The sequence below is a fragment of the Cylas formicarius genome, unplaced genomic scaffold (genome assembly GCF_029955315.1).
Source record: "Cylas formicarius isolate icCylForm1 unplaced genomic scaffold, icCylForm1.1 PGA_scaffold_9__14_contigs__length_23061073, whole genome shotgun sequence".
Classification (NCBI taxonomy): Eukaryota; Metazoa; Arthropoda; class Insecta; order Coleoptera; family Brentidae; genus Cylas; species Cylas formicarius.
Window position 1 is genome coordinate 22,161,379 of NW_026844365.1, and position 10,201 is coordinate 22,171,579.

The 10,201-nt window shown below is 34.7% G+C and overlaps 1 protein-coding gene and 1 long non-coding RNA gene across 3 annotated transcripts; both read left to right on the plus strand.

Moving 5' to 3' along the window:
• Window positions 1-301: 301 nt before the first annotated feature.
• On the plus strand, window positions 302-3,549 carry LOC132707610 (uncharacterized). 2 transcript variants are annotated; one of them, XR_009619760.1, is made up of 4 exons: window positions 302-717; window positions 1,045-1,182; window positions 1,240-1,415; window positions 3,290-3,549. It is a non-coding gene; the product is annotated as an uncharacterized LOC132707610 (long non-coding RNA). The 2 variants fall into 2 exon arrangements; XR_009619759.1 differs by lacking the exon at window positions 3,290-3,549 and having other exon boundaries at window positions 1,240-1,989.
• A 2,366-nt stretch (window positions 3,550-5,915) lies between these two features.
• Window positions 5,916-9,783, plus strand: LOC132706977 (CLIP domain-containing serine protease HP8-like). Its single transcript, XM_060678575.1, has 6 exons — window positions 5,916-5,928; window positions 6,801-6,891; window positions 7,879-8,063; window positions 8,249-8,344; window positions 8,712-9,515; window positions 9,574-9,783. The coding sequence occupies exons 1-5, from the start codon at window positions 5,916-5,918 to the stop codon at window positions 9,023-9,025; spliced, it is 699 nt and encodes a 232-aa protein (XP_060534558.1). The 3' UTR covers window positions 9,026-9,515; window positions 9,574-9,783.
• The last annotated feature ends 418 nt before the right edge of the window (window positions 9,784-10,201 follow it).

The window sequence follows — 10,201 nt, forward strand, 5'->3', positions numbered from 1 at the left end:
GGTATATTGTTGCTAAATAATAGATTTTTTTTAATTAAAATATTTGACAGATCATGGTAACTCGTGAAGCAACATCTCAGAATTGAATCGGGGAACGAGGAATCAAAAAAAGGTTAACAATTTGGATCATTTTGGAAGATACATACGCCGCGCTTTTCAAAGCGGACAGACGTGCCCTTGTCCAACTGAAACGAACACACGTGTCCTGTTGAACTTGAAAAAAGACGAAATTATTTTTAAAAAGGTATATTGTTGCTAAATAAAAGATTTTTTTTTAATTGAAATATTTGACAGATCATGGTAACTCGTGAAGCAACATCTCAGAATTGAATCGGCGAGTTGTGTATTTGCTGGCAATCCGAGCCTGCTTGGATCATTTTGGAAGATACATACCCCTGCGCTTTTCAAAGCGGACAGACGTGCCCGTGTCCAACTTGACAAAGGCGGAATTATTTTAGGAAAGGTATATTATTTGTAAAAAAAAATATACAATTTTTAAGTAACATATTTGACAGACCATGGCAACTAGTAAAGCAGAATCCGAGAATTCAATCGGTGGCTGTATGTTGACTGACAAGAATATAATTGCTGTTAATCCAGCCCTGCTTCTTGTACAAATGCATAGTGGGGAGACATGAACATTTTTCGAAATTGCGGCCCTATCCTCTTGGGATTCTACGTTGGACAAATTCTGAAAACGACCCAGAAATATAATTGGTGAGGAAATAGTTTTTTTTGTTGTGTTAACAGTTAACAATTTTTTATTTTGGAAATAAGGGGTTTCAATGTGTACTGGTATTAGTGAATCAATTTAATGACCTCAGCATCTCTAAACCCCCATCTTGAGACGCGTTAACGATCCGGATCGAGTTACGTCGCGTAATTGTGTCACTTTTTTAATTAAAAAATGAAAGAGATGTACCTACCATACTTTAGAAACCCCTACTCCCCTTTGGAGGTGATGAAATAAGTTTTGGCATAAAATATAAGTTCCTCGTATTACTTTGATATGATAAGTATAAGTCTGCCTGTTTTTTTTTAAAGGAGGTTCAAACCCGTGCGAGGTGAGGTTTGATATATGAAACAGACCAGTCATGGGGACACGAGATATGCAAAGTTTCAGCGTAGTCGTCGCCACATTGCTGCCAACACTGCATATATAAGGAATCACGAACCATTCAGGTAAAATTTTGAAAACACATATTTATGGCAATATAGAACCTCTCTTTTTTTTAACAGGAATATTGAGACTTAGACCAGTATCTTTTTAAGTAGGCATGTGGGGTAAAGAAGACGCAGAAGCTTCAGTCGGGTACCATCGGTAACGTAGGCGATTAATATATTTCCACCACTACATATGTTGGATTGGAATTTCCCATTTGATGCTTTGACTGACTAAATGAGGAAACTTGGAGGTAAGCTCTTACGGAATTCTATCGAAATATGTTTAGTAACATATTGGTGCATTACTCTGTCTTCCAGTCAGTTTCACATAAACTTTGCACGTATTATAGAAATGCCACCTACTTTTTTTGTGTTAATATTATTGAAAGTAGTAGCTGGTAGCTGTAGTCGTAAGCCCAGAGAGTCTCTGTTTTGAACATAATACACAAAATGGGGCGTTCAAAAACAATAGACTGCATGCCTTTTAGAGTCGGCGTAAACTATGGTCATATACCCCTGATCAAATTCAGAACTAGAAAATCGTTGTGTCTCTGCATTAAAAATAATAGTAAAATTTATTGTAGGCACCAAGTAGAGTATCGAAAATTTCCATTTTTAGTGCCAAATTGGTTACTCCAGTAAATTCCAACTGTTCTAATTTTTTTAAAATAATTTATGATGTTAGTGAGTTTCATTGCAATTATTTGTTACTTAAACTTTCTGCGTATTAAACCTTAATTAACAATACGCTATTCGTTAACGCAGGTAGAATTAATGACGCTGACTAACCTGATTTTGTCCAGGGGGGCGTAGTACGGTAGCTTGTACTGTGATGTTTGGTAGTTTGGCGGTGAGCTCTCATTTATAAAACTGGGGAATGTTTCGTTATCTTCAAATCGTAAACACGTATCATTAGAATTATATTTTTAAAATATTGATTAGGACACGTACTAAGTAACTAAATGCTCTAGCAAAAATATTCACACATATTGCGTAAAACGTACAAATTTAAATTAGAGAAAATTAACTATTTTTAGAGGTTGGTTTTTCAAAAAGGCGGGGATTTAGTTAAAGAACAGATAGAGACTAAAGGGAAGCTCTATGAGAAAAGTTAGAATTAAAAAATCGATGTTTTCGTGTCATAGCGAAAGATGGATTATTATTAAAAATAATACTTGCATTAATTGTTGTCACCATTTGTGAAAAATATGGAAAATATCCTCTAGGTTCGCATACCTTTTTTATTTTTTTTAAGGTGGCTAACAAAATACACAGACAGAAAAGTTTAGATCCTGTTCGTTAATGTAGCGCATAGAAAAAAATTAGAAAGAGAACGTTTCGTGTATGGCATTCGTAGTTAGTACGGAATATTAATCTAAAGGCTGCAAGACAGTGAAAGAGTGATGCGCTTAAGTGTGGTTCAGAGAGGTTATTTGGGCTGTAGAAGTTTTTCTTTGAACAGGGTTCAAATAGCGTCTCCTAGAGCGTTAGCAGAGAAGAGTATTACAGTATTTAGTATAAGCGTCCAGATTTCATTGTTGTTGAAATTGCCATAGAAACACACTTTCATGTAGTAGTAGCAGCAGCTTTAAAGTATATGACTTTTTAGTTAAGATGCCTTTCGAGTTTGCTTTATGGCTTGATAGGAAATTAAAGGGTAGATACAGATAAGTTACGAAAAAAAAAAGTATGTACACTATCCTCAAAGATCAGCAATAAATAAAAGAAATTGATGAAATAGTAAAGTTGACTGCGATATCTTAAAATCATCAATAAGATAGATAAATTAATTTTGAAAATATTAAATAATAAAAACAAATAATAAAATAGCAAAGATAATCAAAATTATCAATAAGATAGATAAATTAATTTTGTAAATATTAAATAATAAAAATAAAATTATAATAGCAAAGAAAGCCTACCACGGCCACATACACATAATATTTTCGACATATGAACTTTTCCCAGATAAATAGTCAAATATCTCACGATACCTTAAAACAGAAGCATGCGGAAATATGTATGAAGTTAACGCACGGTAGATGGCTTAGTAAATTAATAATGTATATGGTTTCTAATATCCTACTTTATTAATGAAAATTTTAACCAGGTTTTTGTTTTGCAGATATTATTGGTGGTGCCTGCCAGCTTCCAGTTCCGAGAAAAGAAATCCAATACTTTTCGTCTTTATTTCCCCTGTCCTTTGTGCGCAATAAAAGTACAGTTTGTACCCGCGAGGGTACACATTCGCAGAATTATATGTTTTTAAAATAAATGTTTTGGTCAATATTCACTAGGTGGGGTTACCTTATTAAAGAAAATCTTATTCCAAGAGGGGACACTAGTTTACATTCGAACCGCTAGAGGGTGCAGATGGTCACGCGAACAATATGATCAAGTCTCATTGACGCCATTGCTTTTCATACGGGTGGGAAAATATCTGGGCTCTGATTGGCTTCGCCGCCATCGCAAACTAGAGGTGGGGAGATTGATTTAACCGCATTTCTGGTTGCTTATCCAATGGGGGCCAGTTTCAAGGGATTATGGGTAAAGGGGGAGGAGCTAAAGAGTCGTGGGAAAGGAGGACACGCCCACAAAAGGGAGAGGAGTGGGGGAAGCCTCTATTATACATATCTCTACTAGCGGTGTTAAATCACAAGATCTTGGAGGCCAATTCACAGGTCCAAAACGTGAAATTAGGCGGTCAACAAACGTGTCTTTCAATAAATCGATTGTGGCACGAGGTGTGTGACATGTTGCGCCGTCTTGTTGAAACCACATCTCTTCGACATCATGGTTATTCAATTCAGGGATGAATGAGTTAGTAATCATAGCTCTATACCAATGATTCCACCAGCCCATAAAGCGCACCAAACAGTCAGTTTTTGTGGATGTAACGGTGTTTAGACATACACTTGAGGATTAGCTTCGCTCCAAATGCGGCAGTTTTGTTTGTGCGAGAATAAATCACTTGACAGCTGTCAAATCGGTCACCATCTTGAACAGTTATGCCAACTTAAAGTTCTATACATCGGAAAAAAACAACCATTACATATGTTGTGGATGTAGGGTAAACTTGCCCAAATCGTACCAGTTTTGAACAACTTGTTGTAGATTTCTCAAAAATGCATCAAACACTATGAAATTTTGGTTGTTAAAACTTTAATAGAATAAACATTAGACATGTGTTAATACTTAAAGAAACCCTGTTTTACTACTCAAAATAAAATATTTAAAAAATAATGAAAAAAGTACGATTTAAGACCATATGTCTTAACTCGTACCGCACTATTCCTAAATCGTACTTCTGATGCAATGTTGGCAAGTGTAAGAATATGTGACTTTTCCTACACCTGCACAGTTGTCGTGCACCCATATGTTGCATTTGATGCATTGAATCATTGATTTTTCTTCATCTTTGCGGCATAAAATGCAATACCAAGTATTAGAATTCTTTTCTATTAAAGAGCGTTTCTTTGGTTTTGTTGGTCCATCTAATTTATTTTCTAACATATTTTTATATGGACTCTCAGTAAGGACTACGGCCTTGCTTGTTTTCTTAGATGTTTGCGGTGGAAGTCGATATATTGGTGACAAATTCTCAATAACCGTGCGGATGGATGCGTCAGTTTGATCGTGTGCATTTGTAGAAACATTCGCTGTGGAAGGACCAGGATCCGAAAGTTGCATATCAGTTTGGGTCATTTCATTTTCATCGAGCACGACATATTTTTCATCTGGTATTCGATGCCTGTTGCAAGGCCACAATCCACAAGTTTCAAAACCTTTCATAGCGATGTCCATACAAACCGATCTAGGATATGCCACTCCCAAAATTTCAGATATGTTTCACCAGGGTGATTTCTTATCCAAACTGCACATTCTTTGTTAAAATTAGTTTGTAATGACTTAAAGAATGATCTATCCAAAGGCTGTAGTTTGTGTGTTGTGTGCGCCGGCAAAGAAAACATTACGATACCGTATTCTCTAGCAAGGTTTATGGCTTCTAGATTCTTAGTATGTGTGGTATGTCCATCCAATATTAATAGAATTTTATGATTCAATTGTTTTTCCAATTTTAAATGATTTATGAAATGTTGTAACCATTCGACAAAGATTGAAGCGACAATCCACCCACTCTCAGAACAAGTGTACAGCGTTTTAGGCGGGCCACCACGTTTAAGGATATCCGTCATTCTTTTGCGTTTGAAGATGAACATTGGAGGAATAAAGTCTCCACTAGCATTCATGCAACAAACGCATGTAGTGTTAATTCCACGTTCTCCGCTAGTGACTGCTCCGACTTGATGTTTTCCTTTTAACGCTAATATTTTAGCAGGCTTATGAACGGTATTAAGACCTGTCTCATCCATGTTAAAAATTTCGTTAGGTCCAAATTGGAAATCTTCTAGAATCTTTTCGTATTTGTCGAAAAATTCTGATACAATGTTTTTGTTAAATCCTTTACATCGTGCCATTGATGTTGGTTCAGGCATTCTTAAGGCAATTTCTGGGTGGTTTTTCATAAATTTGTAATACCATTTCCAACCGGCTAACTCTTGCACCTTATTAAATCGGTGCGGAAGTTTGTATTTTTCTGCCAACTGAAATGCTAGATGTCTTAAATCTGTGATAGTTAACCCAAAGAATCTAGACTCCAAATCCAAAATGTGATGAACCAATTCGGTCTCCATTTGCTCCGTCAAATCGCTTGGTTTTCCTATTTTTTTCTGAGAAATTAGACCTTTTAAATGACGTCGAAAGGTCGGTTTTGGAATACCATATGTCCTGCATACTTCATTAAACAGAAATTGATTGGTTAAAACCAAAATGAAAACAATTTCATTTCGTATTCCTAATTTGTACCGGTACGAATTAGGATGTATAATAAAGTACGATTTACGCTCAAAGTCCTCTTCAAAATACACTTAACGCTTTTAGGTTATGAGAAAACGCTGCGCGCTAATTCTACCACCAAATGAATTGTAAAGAAATGCAATTTTTGAAAACCGTATGATTCACAATATTATGTTTATAGAATTCTTAAAAAACGCTTACAAAAAACGCTAAAATTTTACAAGAAAACTGAAAAAAACTTACTTTTATCAGTAAAATTACATCTCGCACAGGAATCACTGCTTCGGAGCACCACAGCTGGTTAGCTTAGCACCAACTCAAGTAATCACCGACAGATGCCGCTGTATGTTTTATAAATTCTGAGTAATTTAGGTGGTACGATTTACGCGCAAGTACGATTTAGGCAAGTTTACCCTAACGGTGCTTTGACATACACTTGAGGATTAGCTTCGCTTCAAATGCGGCAGTTTTGTTTGTGCGAGAATAAATCACTTGACAGCTGTTAAATCGGTCGCCATCTTGAACAGTTATGCCAACTTAAAGTTCTATACATTGGTAAAAAACACCCATTACATATGTTTAGAAACATATCTGTGTTTGAATCATTAAATAATATAACCAAGAGAATTGTATCGAATTTTTTTCACTTTGTCACTACGATGACCATTAATTTTGAAAGTATGATCTAAAAATAAATTAGGCAAATCACTTTTTAAGACGAAAGCTAAGTTGGATGAAAATATAAAATCGCGCAATATAGTAATTGATTTTATTTCTAGGAGATGGAATAGATTTTCGTTGTGGAGGTACCCTAATAAATGCCAGATATATACTCACCGCAGCACATTGTATTATAAATACTATGTCTATGTAAGTAGCTGACTTGTAATTATTTAGGTGCTGGCGTCTCTATTAACACTAGGCACTAAAGTAGTAATAGCTATAATTGAAATCGACTATATGAATAAGTAACTTCAAATTCAGACGTGCTATTTTTATAAAATTTGAATAAATTTAAGACTTAAACAAGTTAAAAGAATTAAAGTTTTCACTTAAAGCTGAACGTGAATATATTTAATTACCAAAATTTCGGTCGGAGAGAGATCATGGTCACCCCGATCAGGAGTTTCGAATATTTTTCGACTGGCGATGTTTTTTTTTATAATCGACTATTATAAGAATTTAGTTTCTTATTGTTAACAAATTCATCAACAAGATTTTGGGGACCCATGCTTCCATGTTGAAATAAGACCTGTTTTCCCACTAATTTGTTATAGGTTTTTGAGGTATTTGGTTCAAAATTAAAGCGTTTTTGAATGCACATTTTCCTTTTTCTTCGCATTTCAATTCTAATACAGAAAGCCAATTTTCAATTTTGTTTACAAACTTTTTATTCCGTTGTAATTTATTTGCATCTGCAATACTTACTCACTCATGGTCTTCACTTACTAATTAAAACTTTTGACGAAACAATGGAAAATGTAATCGTTACTAAGGCGAACCATAATACTCTATGGATCGGCAACGAAGCGTTTGTTGAGTCTTTCTTCCATGTTGAAAATGTTTCCCTGAAATCTTGACTACAATTTTGAAACACTCCTTATTGTTTTTTCAACATTTTAAACACTGTACTTATTTATATCTTTTGACTGGAAAGTTAATCATTTCTCATGTTGCTTAAAGTTAATATCGGTACTTAAATATATGATGTAATGGATTCATTATTTCCTAATTGCAAATGCAAAAAAAGTTTCAAAGTAGATAGGTTTTAATATCCGAGCTAAATAAATAATTGGAAATGGTGTAATAACTACGTGGTATTTATAATTAGTCGAGTGTTTATTTTAATTGTTTTAGAATTGGAGTTAGGCTAGGAGAATACGATTTACGAAACACGGAGGACTGCGAAGAAGGATACTGCGCTCCAAAAGTGCAAGATTTCCGAGCGGAAAAGATGATGATTCATCCAAACTATAACAAACGGACATACAAAAATGATATAGCGTTGATAAGGTTAGACTATAATGCAAATTTTAGTTATTGTAAGTAGTATTGAATAATTAGTATATAGCTCCGACCCTTTTCTTGTAATGAATTTATAATAGGCCAATAATAAAATGAAAACCAATTTTCACAAATATACAGATTTTATCAGCGTTGCAGATTTTTATCGTCAAAATTTTTAACTAGTTTAGTATTACGTCTAGTAATGTGCAAATGATTTCAGCCAATATTAAACCGATATGTCTTCCGGTGAGCGAAATTAATGACGACCTAACGGGAAAATCGGCTATCGTCTCCGGATGGGGTGCTACGGAAAAAGGTACAGTTACATGTTCTAGCAAAATTTTCTTTAAATTTCAAAATTACAAATATTCCTAATAGTTGCTAAATCAGTGTAACAGCTGTTGATCAACTCTTTCCATAGCGACAACAAGGGTAATTGAAAAAATCAAAACTCAAGACCTAAATTTTTTGCGAAAAAGTAGTATTTTTATTTAAGTTAACGAAAATTATTTCGCATTTTCATGGAAATGTTCGGGTGACTTTTTATTTAGGAAGGCTTTCCGTTACATAAAATTTCTGCAGTTTGAAACATCCAGTTTAAACTAATTTTAATTCTATCATTTTTTATTGTATTCCATATTTATTATATGTAGCGACATTGTGATGAGCGGAAATGATTTTAGATTACAAAAGCCCAATACTTCTCAAAGTATCAGTACCCGTGTTGTCACTGTCTGTTTGCCATAAAGTGTACCAACAGTTTGCTCCAATTACGGATCAGCAAATATGTGCCGGTGGATACAATGGTAGAGACTCATGTGGAGGAGACAGCGGTGGACCGATGAAGTATGTCGGACTTGTTGACGGCTCGCCTAGATACATACAGTACGGAATTTTATCATTTGGCCCGAGACAATGCGGTGCCGATGGGCAACCGGGTATTTACACCAGGGTTGGGAGTTATATCCAATGGATTTTGGACAACATGGAAGAATGATTGTCGTTTTCATATTAGTACGTTAATGAAATGTTAAAAAGAAATATTTTCACTTTGGATCCCAAATTCTCAAGATTTGTCAGACATTTTCGTAATGATTGAACTTCGTAAATGCGTGTTATGATTTCAAAAAGATAACTTCGTTAAAATGCCGCCTCCAAACTTCTTCTGTCAGCAGCCTGGTTGGTTGTTAAATGCCGCATTAATTTAATTCGAGATTTTGATTATCGTGCACCTGCATGTCGTTTTCAAAACTTTTTAATCATATTCTGAGCATAGACAATACCTCTGCGCCATGCATTTCATTGGACACGTGCAGCAGCTTGAAAAGTTGTGAATCGAACCTAAATTTGAATTAACATTGCGAAACGCCTTATGGCGAGATGCGTTAAAATTCCTGCGGAATCGAGAATGTGGTTTGGACCTTTAAATTCCTATATGTTGTTTTGCTACCGAGTCTAGTCTAGACGATTATTGATGCGTAGAAATGGTGAGCCCTTTTTTTTTAATTTCGTAAGGATTTCTCAAGGAAATCCGTTTATTTGCAGCCCACGATTTGTTTACCGCTCCTGGAAGTTTCAACTTACATGAAAAGGTAATCCATCAACATCTAGTTCTTTCAACCATGTCGCAACCATAATCTAGAAAATGGAACAGTTGGACAGAGCGTTCCTCAATTCAGAATTGGACTATTTAGAATTTTTTGCAACAAAAATATCAAGTAGTAAGGAAAATAGATCAACGATTGTTTAGCAAGATTGTGACAAATAAACATTTCAAAATATGTGTACTGGGTTATTCATTATATTTTGACGCCTACCTACAGGGTTAATTTTAAAAGATAGAAAAAATGTATAAATACAAAAGTTTTAAGTAAGATTTTTGCTCTATTATCTGATGCAAATGTAAGAAAAAACAAACGACAATCGCAACCTGTCAAAATGACAGCAACATCTTTTTTTTAATCGAATGCCTTATATATTATTAGCTTAAGTCGTAGATAATTTAGCCGTTTTTGAGATATTTCTGTCATTCGATTTCTGGACAATAGCCATATTGCCTAAAATGGTCAAGTCTGCCTTGATAGTAACCATATTCTCTATGATTGTAATTGTTTTAATAATGTTCTACTTTTGACAACTAATCAAAACTAAAGATCTACAGCGTTAGTTAAAT

Coding starts and splice junctions, on each gene's coding strand:
- LOC132706977 (XM_060678575.1), top strand. Junction 8,064..8,248: donor TAATGCAAATTTTAGTTATT/GTAAGTAGTATT, acceptor AAATGATTTCAG/CCAATATTAAACCGATATGT. Junction 8,345..8,711: donor ATGGGGTGCTACGGAAAAAG/GTACAGTTACAT, acceptor AAATGATTTTAG/ATTACAAAAGCCCAATACTT.